General features: G+C 46.8%; 1 protein-coding gene across 2 annotated transcripts in view; it reads right to left on the bottom strand.

Annotated features, from left to right (window-relative positions):
• Positions 1–11,926, bottom strand: part of Elapor1 (endosome-lysosome associated apoptosis and autophagy regulator 1) — a gene marked incomplete at its 5' end in the record, with an annotated part of 32,520 nt that extends 20,594 nt beyond the window's left edge. For both annotated transcript variants that reach the window (XM_055619209.1, XM_055619210.1), the window contains 6 exon segments: positions 1,127–1,276; positions 1,416–1,521; positions 2,027–2,107; positions 2,599–2,746; positions 8,990–9,182; positions 11,806–11,926. In XM_055619209.1, coding sequence (XP_055475184.1) covers positions 1,127–1,276; positions 1,416–1,521; positions 2,027–2,107; positions 2,599–2,746; positions 8,990–9,182; positions 11,806–11,926 — 799 coding nt within the window.
• Positions 11,927–12,679: the final 753 nt, after the last annotated feature.

Here is a 12,679-nt window from a genome sequence, read left to right as displayed (position 1 = left end):
AAAGAAAGAAAGAAAGAAAGAAAGAAAGAAAGAAAGAAAGAAAGAAAAAGAAAGAAGTGAAAAAAAAAAGCAAGCAAGAAAGAAAGTAAAAAAGCCTGCTTTGTGTCCAGTGGATTCTACTTAGACTGGTGAAAGATCCTAACTCCCTTCTTCAGCCTGTGTTGTCAAGATGGTTATGCTGGTAGCCTGATTTGATCATTCAAGGTAGGCATGTATTGAAATATCACATTTTATCACACATACTGTTATCCCCAAAGATTTAAGGAGAAAGACCACTTTCCCAAATGATCATGGCCAAATTAATCAAAACCAGCGTTTAAAAAATTTTTTTGTACACGGGCTGCCTCTCCCTAAGTCAGAGGTCAGCACTGGACAAGAGCAAGATGAGGATTTCAAGGTAGTCAGAACAACTTTTTGAAATAAAGACATGGTTGCATTTCCTGGAACAGGCAAGAACAGAGCCATTTGTAGTTAAGGTTACAGGTGGGAGGATAGCCTAGTCTTCAAGAAGCAGAGATTTAACCATAAACAGGAAAGAACCTAGTATGTCTAGATTATAAAAGGGTTTTCAAACCCAAAATGGAGGCAGGCTGGTTCATCAATACATAAGTGATTACTATTTGTCATAAAAAAATTGAAAAGTTTGTGCTTGTCAATACAGTCTCTCGGTTTTTATAGATTAAGTATGGTAATTTTTTTTAACTATTAGGCATGGTGGCATTTGCCTATAATCTCAGCACTTGGAAGGTAAAGACAGAGGGAACAGACATGCAAAGTCAAGCTGGGCCTGGTGGCACACACCTTTTAATTCCTGCACTCAGGAGCCAGATGCAGGTGGATCTCTGTGTGTTCAAGGCCAGTGTGGTCTACAGATCGAGTGTCAAGCAGTCAGGGCTACACAGTATGACCTTGTCTAAAACAAACAAACAAACAAACAGGAAGGAATTCAAAGCTAGCCTCTGTGCCTCTGCTACATACTGAGGTTAAAGCCAGGAAGCAAACCAACAAACAATAACAACAACAAAGAATTACTGTCTTCAGTGGGCTAATAGGATGGGTCTCCTGGTTTCTTTTGTGCGTTCAGTGGTACCTCACTTTCCCCATACCCTGCCCTCAAAAATAGTACCTGAGTATTTGTCAGCATCACATGGATGACAAGAGGTTTCTCCTTTATTTGAGTAAGAGTTGGCTGGACAAAGCTTGCAGAAAGGGGAGCCCTGCTTGGAGGCGTAGGTGCCGGGCTTGCAGGGGAAACACTCTGAGGTGTAGGCCACCCCTAGGGAGAAAGAATGGTAGAGAAAGTGAAAGCTTGAGTCCAAACATCAGGGCCCTGGGAACCAGTGCCTGCTCTCCCCTAGAAGCCAAGAGTCCTGGAAGCCAGCAGCAGAACCCAGATCCAAGCCCACTCTCTGTACCTGTTATGGCGATGTTTCTAACAAGCACAGGCTTGGACACTTTGGACCACACTGAGAAAGCTGTGGTTCTCCAATAGAGGACGTTATTGCCTCTATTTAGCTCAACCTAAAAAGACATGAAGTCACTGTTAATTCATCACAAAAACGGGCATTGCTATCTTGCCTCGTTGGTCCTCTGCTGAGCAGGCAGAGTCTATCCTGACCTTTTCCTTCATCTTCTTCAGCTCGGCTTTCTGAAGCTTTGTCTTTCTAACCCTCTCCCATGCTTCCCTGATCCTCCATGTATGATCCCTGCATCATATAGACTACAAGCATCTCTTATGGAGAGATCATAACAGGACCAGAAGGGACTGGCAGTAAGGGAGAGTGCCATTTGCTCATTCTTCTCTGGTTTTCCAGGAAACGCATCGCAAAGCTGGAAAGCTCTGGCTTCTGGGATGAAGCCACAAGGGCAAACTGAGCTGATTCAGCAGCCATGAGGTGAGGAATCACTGCATCTTACACACCTCAGACTCCCTCCTTCACGGGCACTGGAGCAGAAGCTGTCCTTTAGGGCCCTTGGCTCCTCCTCTGGGAACCCTGGGGACAGGGACAGCTGGTGTGATACTCACGCTGTGGAATTCCCATCCTTTCTCTGTAGTTTTCATCCACCTGGAGTCATCAGTATTGGGCTGGCACTGGTCATTCTGGACCTGAGGCAGAAGGGGTTTGGGAGGAGAGGAGAGGCTCCTGAGGAAATGAGGGCCTCGATCCACACTGGGTGATGCTCTACAACACCGTTCTCCCGGGAGAGGAGCAGCCAGTCCCCTCCAGGACCAGACCGAGAACACACAAGCTACATACAGCAATGTCTGAACATTGACTTCAGAGAACAAATTTGCAGCTCTGCCACTTGCATGTCATAACAAGCCTGAACAGGATGAAACATTTAGGAATTTCACAGGCTCTGTCCTCCCCACCTCAGTGTCCTTCACCTTGCGGCCTTTCTCCTCAGCTCCCCAGGCCTCAGCTCATTTTGCTCACAGTTTTCTCTAGAGGGAAAACCCGTAAAAAAAAAAAACCCTCCCAAACATTGCTACACTTGTGATCGATCCTTACAAATGAATCTGAGCCTCAGGGAGTCTGGACACCTCCCCCTCCACCCTTTCTCCCTTTCTTCTGTCCCTCCCAGCTAAAAGCTTACAAAAAACTCAAAGATGATGCTGGAGTCCGGGTAGTAGTATTCGAAGTTAACCGTGCCAGACTGCTTTAGGTTGACGGCGTACATGAGTGTGGCTGTGCATTCATCTGTGTTGGAGGCGATGTAGTCTCCCCGGGGAACCCACTTGGACCTGTGAAGGAAGAAGGACCAGGCGCTATGGCAACAGTGCCTCTCACAAGGCTTTGTGCTATGTGTTGGGTTCCATGTTCTCCTGTTAGGGCTTCTGGGGAATTCCAGACTTAGGAGTCAGATGCTGAAGCTTGGACCTTGTGGTAGTTTGAATAAGCATGGCCCCCAGAGACTCATATATTTAAATGTTTGGGCCCAGGTTAGCAGAACTGTTTTGCAAGGATTAGGAGGTGTGGCTTTGTTGGAGGGGTGAGCTTAGAGGTTTCAAAAGCCCATGCCAGGCTAGTCCCGGCCCCCTCTGCCTTCAGATCAGAATGTAAAGCTCCTGGCCACTGCTCCAATGCTGTGCCTGTCTGCTTCCCATCATGTTATTCGTGGACTAAGCAATTCCTCCAATTAAATACTTTCTTTTAACAGTTGTCTTGGTTGGGTGGTGGTGATGCATACCCTTAATTCCAGCACTTGGGAGGCAGAGGCCGGTGGATATCTGTGAGTTTGAGGCCATCCTGGTCAACAGAGCTAGTTCTAGGACAGCCATGGCTACACAAAGAAACTCTGTCTCAGGAAAAAAAAAAAAAAAGAGTTGCCTTGGTCATGGTGTCACTTCATAGTAACAGAACTGTAACTAAGAAAGGCATGCTCAGGGCGAGGGTAACAACAGGTACTCTGAGGTAGATCAAGGGGCCTAAGGCACAGCCAACAAGAAAAAGACGTTTGGGTGTGCCTCCATGCTTCATAAAACTGGGCTGGAGGTAGATGGCAGGTAAAATGGGCACTGGAAGCTTTCCATCAATTAGCTATTGAACTACGTGCTTCATATTCAGGATTTATGTTCATCAGTAAAAGGAAGAGCTATTGAATAGATGAGAAAACAGGCTTGGAGAGTACCTTGACCAATATCATGAAGACTTTAAGTGACAAGCCTGGGATTCAAGTTCAGACCTGCTCCGCCCCAAAGTTGTCAGAATCCATAAATGAACGCATCCTTGAGAACTCAGAACTTCGTCCAGTCTAATCCCACTTGTTTTTCCAGAAACACACACTTTACATTGCTACATGTATACTGCTTTTATCAGAAAGGGATGGCAGGAGAACCAGAGATGTTCAGTCTTGTCTTGTCTGTTCAGGCTCATCCTATCCTCCTGGACCCTCACTCCCCACCACACTATCTCCTGAATAGCCTTTAAACTCATTTTGTGTCTGGCCCTGCTTCCTCCAATCCCTTGCCGCACTACGATTGGAAACATCCAGAAGAAAAACATGAGCAAACCGCTTCAGCGCTCTAAACCTTTGAGATGACTCCATGTTGCTCTTGGGACACATGCACATTCCTACCTACACTTTCTATAGCAAACCTATAGGGTTTCTCTCAGTTCCTATGCCAAACTTCCTCTACGCCTGGCCTTGCCCTCATCCTCGAACAAATTTTTTTCCTTCTCCTCTTTAATTCTTCCTCCAATCTTATAATAAATAATAATCAGACAGACAGACAGATAAATAGATGTTAAGAAGTCATCCTGTGTCAAGCATGGCTGTGCACACCTTTAATTCCAGTAATTCAGAGGCAGAGGCAGGTGGAGCTTTGTAAATTCAAGGCCATTCTGGTTGACACAATGAGTTCCAAATCAGCCAGGGATACATAGTGACACCCCGTAAAAAAAAAAAAAAAAAAAAAAAAAAAAGAGTCTCCCTTGACTTTATCTGCTTCTACAAGAATGCCCTGAGTGCTGTCTGTTTCTTTCCATAATTCCACTCAACCTTAAAATTTTAATGTATTATCAGCCATTTAAGAACTATGTATATGAACTATGCTAGAATGAGTATATGCCTATCTACCACACAGCTTAAAAAATACAATACAGTATAGCTTTCAAAGAACTAAAAGATGCTAAGCAGGTTTTTGTTAGGGAAGAAAAGCCTATTTACTGCAGTATTACCCAGCAGTAAACCCGGAACACTACAGTACTGAACTGCCAGGCAAGATGTGCCCATGGCCTCTCCAGATTGGGAACTAACTGACTTTATGGTTGCCATGTGACGTGATGGGGAATAGTCGCCGTATGATGTAGTAGGGAGTTCAGAGTCTAATTGGGCTTTAATCTCACTTCCTTGGTTGCTCGTGAAATTATGCATATTTTCTAATGTATGTTTTCTTGCATTCTGGTGTCTTCTTCTGGCCATACTTTAATTCTCCATTGGCCTGTTTTCCTGGCTAGCCTGTGGTTTCTGAGGGGATAGAAACCAACCTTGACTTGCATAATAATGTACCCCCACCCCACGCATACGCTCCAGTCTCCAGCTCTCAGCCTGGCACCCAAGGACTTCAAGGGATCAAAGAGATGATGTGAGAAGAGGGCAAATTGATTTTTTTTTTTTTACACGAGACTAGATCAAGACTCGCAGCAGGTTAACAATGGCCATTAAGGGAACTTAAGCCAGCCCGAAGGGTTCCCCACTGTGTCTGCGCCAACCACATAGCCTTGAAAGCTCAACAGTCAGTACTGTTGTTTGCTTGTTTGTTTGTTTGTTTTTCCAGGCAGGCTTTCTCTGCGTAGCTCTGGCTGTAGGCCAGGCTGGCCTCAGACTTAGAGATCTGCCTGCCTCTGCCTCCCAACGGCTGGGATTAAAGACGTGCACCAACCCTACCTGGCAACAGTCAGTATTATTGTGAAAATGGAAACAAACCAAATTCTTCCAGAGTGACCCACCTAACCTAGCGGCGTCGATTCCCTTGTTGAAGGAGACATTTAATGCTGTGTACCCCACGGCATCATCAGGTACAAATAATGCTTGGGGCTTGACGAATGACGAAAAGGATGTCATAATGCATCACAGTTCTGGTGTTTGCTAGTGTTGTCCTCGGTGAAGACACTTCGCATCCCGCAATGACAACATACTTGACTGATTTCTATCGCCAAAGGCTTGGCTCTAGATCTGGGATTGGACCCGAGTCCTTGAACATGCTAGGCCTAGGCAGTACCACCAAGCTGTACACTCTAAGCCTTTGCTTCCTTTTTAAAAATTCTTGCGGGGTAGTGGTGGTACACACCTTTAATCCCAGCACTAGGGAGGCAGATGCGGGTGGGTCTCTGGGAGTTTGAGGTCAACCCTGACGACAGAGGGAGAGCCAGGACAACCGGAGAAATACTGCCTCACCCCCCCCCCATTCTTTCAGGTGTATTTATTTTATGTGTATGGGTGTTTTGTTTGCATGTATCTCTGTGCGCCACATGTGTGCCTGGTGCCTGCAGAGGTCAGGACACTGGATCCCCTAGAACTGGAGTTACAGACAGTTGTGAGCCACCACGTGGACCCTAGAAGTTCTTTAGAGGAATAGTCGGTGTTCTTAAGTACCGAGCCACCTGTCCAGCCTACCTTTGTTTTCTTAAGGAGGAGCCACACTATGTGGCCCAGGCCTGAAACTCTCTATCCTCCTACCCCAGTGTTCCAAGTGCTGGCATCAGAGCCATGTGCCAGAACACCTGGATACAGCTTTCACATGTACACTCTTATTTCGTCAGTACCACAGTCTTTAAGAACAACAGTACCATTACCCAGGTGTGCTGGCACATGCCTTTAATCCCAGAACTTGGAAGATAATGATCCCTGCATCTCTGCGAGTTCAAGGCCAGCCTGGTCTACAGAGTGAATTCCAGGACAGCCAGGGCTACACAGAGAAACCCGGTCTCGAGAAACAAAACAAGAACAGTACTGTTTTTAGTGCCACTATGAGATAGTCTCACTATGTATCCCTACTGTGCCTGGCACTCACTGTGGAAGCCAGTCAGCTGCTGAACTCGGAGGTCCACCTGCTTCTGCCTCTTGGAAGCTGGGATTAAAGGTGCACGCCTCCACACTTAGCTTTAACATCATTTTAAAATGAGAAAACTGAGGACCAAGATTAGAATAGCCTTAGGAAAGTCACCTGTGATCTGATACATTTTTAATTTTGTGCTTTTTAAATGTCTATTTTTTCTTCTTTCTTTTTCTTTCTTCTTTCTTTCTTTCTTTCTTTCTTTCTTTCTTTCTTTCTTTCTTTCTTTCTTTCCCTCCCTCCCTCCTTTCCCCCCTTCCTTCCTTCTTTTCTTCTTCCTCCCTTCCTTGACAGGGTTTTTCTTTGTGTAGTCCTGGCTGTCTTGGAACTCACTCTCTAGACCAGCCTGGCCCTAAACTCAGAGATCCCCCTGCCTCTACTTCTCGAGTGCTAGGATTAAAGACGTGGAACACCGCCAGCCTGCTGTTTTTCTTTCATGCTTGTTTACAGTTACAGTATTTGGCCTTCTGCTCCTTCTCATCCACTAATAGCCATCACACCTTATTCTCTGCTGTGCTGGTTAGTTTTAAGAGTCAACTTGACAAACATAATATAGAATCAGCTGGGAAATATATTTTTTAAAATTTTATGTATATGAGTGTTTTGCCTCATATATATTAGCACTCCATGTATGTGCAGTACCCATAGATGTCAGAAGAGGTCACTGGTCACTGGGTTACAGACAGTTGTAAGCTATCATATGGGTGCAGGGAACCAAACTCAGGTCCTTTGCAAGAACAAAAAGGCCCCTTAACCACTGAGCCATCTCGTCAGCTCCCAGGAAGTGAGTCTTTTCCCTCCCCCAACATTTCTCTGTGTAACCTTGGCTGTGTTCCTGACCTCTCTTTGTAGACCAGGCTGCTCAGAACTCATAGGTATCTGCCTGCCTCTGCCTCCCAGAGCGCTGTGATTCAGGTGTGTGCCACCACTCGTGGCTTCAGTTGCTGGCTTTAAAAATCTCTCCTGAAGACCATTTCTACTGAGGAGCAATCCTCTCTCTCCCTCCTAGGGATGTCTCTGAATGCCTTAAGATCCAAGCTCCAGGATGGTCTGTGCCTCGAAAACGAAGTTGTTATTCATCCACGTGCACCCTGCCTCAATGAGGGATAATGATTTCTATCCCTGTCACTGCAGTCCCCAGAGGGAGGTGGCACCTTCTTCTTCCTGGGTTGGAGAGTGACGGAGTGGACAGATGAATGCTCTGCATCTTCTCCCAGGTCAAACGACAGAGGATGGGAGCCAGACTATTTTAAGCCACAGAGTGTCCCTCCGCTTCTCACTCGTATCTTCTCTAGCTCTGCCCCCCCCCCATGTTATTTTGATAAATGATTATGGTATATAAACTTGAACTCTAAAGTAATATTAAAATTGGATGATTGGCTGGGCATGGTGGTGCATGTCTTTAATTCTAGCACTTAGGATGCAGAGGCAAGTGGATAATTGTGAGTTCCAGTCCAGCCTGGTATACATGAGTTCCAGGACAGACAGAAAGCAGAGAGCTTTTCTCAATAAAAACAAACAAACAAACAAATGCAGAAACCCAGAAGATTAAATGTCTGCTCTGTGGCGATAGAAAAGTAACTAACACGTGAGATCTCAAGGGCTTCAGAGGATCTCATTCATGAGCCAAAGCTCACGCTCTCTCTCTCTTTTTTTACTTTTTTCCTTTATTTTTTTTTTTATTAATTACAGTTTATTCTCTTTGTGTCCCAGCTGTAGCCCCCTTCCTTGTCCCCACCCAATCCCCCCCCCCTTCTTCTCCCATGATCCTTCCCCAGTCCACTGATAGGGGAGGTCCCCCTCCCCTGAGCCAAAGCTCTGTCATCCCCAAACCCACAACAACATGTCAGGCAAAACCAGTTTTAGAAGTTTGGCACCAGCTGGGTGTGGTGACACAAGCCTTTAGTTCCAGCACTGGGGAGGCAGAGGTAGGCAGATCTCTGTGAGTTCCAGGCCAGCCTGGTCTACAAAGCGAGTCCAGACAGCCATGGCTCAGAGAACCTCTGTATCAAAAAGAGAAGGGGAAAAAAAAGAAGTTTGGCACCAAAGCCAGAGATACAACCAATACTGTGTTCTTATCAGGTTGATGAAGTTTATACGGTGACTCAAGATTCCACAGAGAAAATACAATTATTTTTTGTTGTTGTTGTTTTGCTTTGTTTTTAAAACCTGGTAGGCCATTGGATGCTTATTGTCCTTCATCTGCCTGCCTCTATTTCTGGACCACTAAGGGACAGACATCTCCCGGATGTCTGTCAGTCAGGGGTAAGCTTAGGAAAGAATGGGTCCAGGTCGCAGGTCCACTCCTGCCCTCCCCTTCAGGGAGGGTGGCGTCCTCCTCCCTCCAGCCTCAGGAGCACCACGGAACACCACCCAGAGTGCCCCTCAGCCCCTTCCCCAGGAGGCTTGTGTGCTGTTTCCCAGACTCACGAAGTGCAGTTCTCAGTGGACTCCGAGACGCTGTCATCAACTTCCAAGTTGGCCGAGAGGCTAGCAAAGCCGTGAGGCAGTTCATCCCACTCATCAAACCGGATGCCCGTGCCAAGGGAGTAGCGGCCCTCCGCGCAGGGCTTGCAGGACTGGTCCTTCATATCCAGAAATTCCCCGGCATTGCAAGAGAAAGCTGAAAAGCAGGGCAGGGACAAGGGACGGAGTGCTGAGATCACGGCGGTCTCTGGAGGAGTGAAGGGGTTGAAGGCAGCCTGAAACCCCAACCTCAGGGTCAGGATCTCGGGGTCTGGAGCACTAAGGGACTAAGGGACATCTTGTGTGATATTTATATGGAATGGTCACAGGAGTAAGTCATAGAGACAGAAAGCAGATTTGTGGTTTCCATGGGTGAGGTAGGAGACTGTGGAAAGCCCATCACTAAGAACTTTCTTTTCAGCCTCTTAGTGCCCCAAAACTTGAGTGGTTAAGAGTTGCTGCAAACAGCTGGGCTGTGGTGGCGCACCCTCCATTCCAGCACTTGGGAGGCTGAGGCTTGAGTTTCAGGACAGCCAGGCTACACAGAGAAACCCGGTTTCAAAACCTGACACCCCTCCAAAACAAACAAACAAACAAACAACATAGTTACTGTGAAGATTCTAACAGCCCTGAAATTTGCCCAATAAGGGCTGGAATTTTATGGTATGTAGGAAGTGGTATCTTTGGAGGCAGAGGAGGGATTGTTGTGAGTTCAAGATCACCCTTGTCTATATAGAAAGATCTATGCAGCCAATGCTACACAGAGATCCTTTTTTGATTAAAAAAAAATAAAGCAAAACAGTCTAGCAAAAGTAGTTGAGTCTCAATGAAACTAGTATTTTTAAAAAGAAAAATTTTAAAGTCAGGCAAGGTGGTGACTAGCCTGTAATCCTACCACTTGGGAAGGGGGGATAGTAGTTCAAAACCAGCCTCATTTACATGTGACCTGGTTTTGGTGTGTGTGTGTATGTGAGAGAGAGAGAGAGAGAGAGAGAGAGAGAGAGAGAGAGAGAGAGAGACTTGGGTAGGCTCTGCCTTGCTGGAGGGCTTTGGGGCATATCTCTGACAACTTGTTTCCTTGAAGCTGCTTCAGCCAGGAGGATGCTGAGTCTTCTGGACCAGCCTTCTGGACCAGCCTTCATCTCCCCCTTATCCTCTGGCCTCTGTTTCTTCCTTTCTGGTTTTTCTGCCATGGTAGTTGAGTTTCTCGGCATCTGCTAAACCACTGCAATGCCTTCTTGATTACTGTTTTGGTTCATTGTATAGCCTTAGGTATCTTTTAACAACAAGGATTTGTGCTATTAGTCTCTCTTTTAAGTTAAGTGTTTGTTTTGGTAGCACATACACTCGGATTGGAACTATAGAGAGATTAGACAACAGCAGAGGCACAGCTTTAGCCTTCGGGTTGTGACATTAAGCTTTTGGCCTGGCGTTCAGCCTTCTACAATTTTCCGGATGCTAACTTTCCAGCCTGGCAATGCACATTTCTCGTCTCCACCCTAAGAGGCCTTCTCTGTGTAGCTTTCATGCTGAGCCCTAGTCCCCTGTCTGTCCATCTTTCCATCTCCAAACTTCTTCTCTGGTCCTCCTAGCTACTCCTTATCTAAAGGATCCTTTTTTAAAAAGAGACTTATTTATTTTTATGTATACGAGCGCTCTATCTGCATGTACACCTGCATGGAGTAGAGGGCATCAGATCATATTATAGATGACTGTGAGCCACCACGTGGTTGCCGGGAATCGAACCCAGGTCTATCTGGAAGAGCAGCCAGTGCTCTTAACTGCTGAGCCATCTCTTCTTCCCCCAAGGAATCCTTAATTCTGACTATTTCTCACATGGTGCTAACACACATTTTATCTACTGGTATTCTCGGGGCCCTGGGCTCCCCCCAGGAAGTGACTGGCTCAAGAGGGGACACTGCCATCACGAGAGGTTTGCAGAAGAGATAAACTGAATTTCTGCTCCCACTTCTGTGCCCTAGTGCCTGTAGACAGGACTCGCACAGCATGGGTGCATCACCATGATCACATACACATAGTAGGCGCTGATGTATACACTTGGGGCTCACTGATGTCCACTGTGTCGACTGAGGATGGCTCTTTTGCTTTTGTTAGTTAAACCTCAGTTCTGCCCAGATCCCAGTCAAATCCATTCTTGAACGCTCGCTCCCTGAACCAGACTCTGGGCTAAACTGATGCTGGAATTTGAATGCCCTTAATCTCCTTTGCAACCACAGTGGAGAGCATCTTCCTCCCTGAAGTGATGCCCAGGGCATTTTAAAAGCCTGAATCTGCACAGCCTCGTTTTCTTCGGTTTCCTTTTCAAGAACAAAAGCAAACTTGAATATTGCCTAATGACTGCTGTGGCTGGTGGGTGCAGATCAAAGAGAAAATGCACAGACAGGCAGGAAAAAATAATGAAGGGTGTGTGTGTGTGTGTGTGTGTGTGTGTGTGTGTGTGTGTGTGTGTGAGCGTGTGAGTGTGTGTGTTGAGACAGGGTCTCTCTATGTAGTCCTGGCTGTCCTGGAGCTTTGTAGACAGGCTGGCCTCTGCCTCACAAAGATCCCCCTGCCTCTGCCTCCCAAGTGCCAGGCTTAAAGAAGGGTGTCACTCCTCCTGGCTAAATAAAATTTCCCCACCTGACTCACAATACAGAAGGGCTGGGGGGAAAGACCTGATGTCTTGACTATCGGGAAGAGCCTGGCTTGGATGGCAAGAGGCTTAGGTTAGAGGTCAAGGCTAAGCATGAGGGAGACCTTGGAACAGGAAGGCTGCTTACAGCACTCGGTGCCCTTGACGGGGTCTGGGAGGCTGGTGCATAGGCCCGGGGTGTGTGGCACGGCGACCCTCCACCTGGATCCCATGCTGTCGCACGCTGTGTACTCATAATGGTACTCTGACTGCAGGGGAGAGAACAGTGGGCAGTGATCAGAGATCAAACGTTGACAGGTTTCTGCCCAGTAGGAGGGCTGCTGACACCCTTCGTTACAGCAACGGCCCAAGGACCCCGGCAAGGAGCATCATGGTACCCAACGACGACAAGGCCCCGGTGATTTGCATCAGCTTTTTCCCACCTGGCTGTGCTCTAGTCACTTGGAACATTTGGGTATGTGTGTGAGCCTCTTTGCTGTTGTGTATACACGATGTCCCGGCTTGGGGAGGGATGAGGTCATTAAGGAACAGACTAAGGCTGGCTACGGAAGTCAGCTGGTAGAGCGCTTGCATAACATAGTATGCTTAAAGCTCTCACTTTTAGGATCAGAAGTTTAAAGTCACCCTTGGCTGGATTTCGAGTTCAGGGTTAGCCCTGGCTACATAAGACTGTCCCCTCCAACCCCACCCCACCCCCAACAAAATCTAAAAATAAGAGGAGTTTCCCTTGTCCAAACAGTAAAATTTAAGAACAAGAACATTCCCCTGAGAGGCTTGCTCTTTTCTGGGATGAGACAGAGGTTGGGAGGTAGGGAGGGTGGGGGAGGATAACTGGGGGAGAGGGGAGATGGGGGAATTGGAAGGAGTGGAGGGAGGGAGAGCTTTTGTCTGGATGTACTGTATGAGAGAAGAATTTTTTTTTAATGGAATGAAAAAAAAAAAAAAACAAAAACAGCCGATAGGCAGCTCAGTCTCCAAGTGGGTCCCCCAGCATGGGGAAC

The sequence above is a fragment of the Psammomys obesus genome, unplaced genomic scaffold (genome assembly GCF_907164565.1).
Source record: "Psammomys obesus unplaced genomic scaffold, mPsaObe1.curated_primary_1811, whole genome shotgun sequence".
In the NCBI taxonomy this organism is placed as follows: domain Eukaryota; kingdom Metazoa; phylum Chordata; class Mammalia; order Rodentia; family Muridae; genus Psammomys; species Psammomys obesus.
This window is presented reverse-complemented; position numbering and strand designations above follow the sequence as displayed.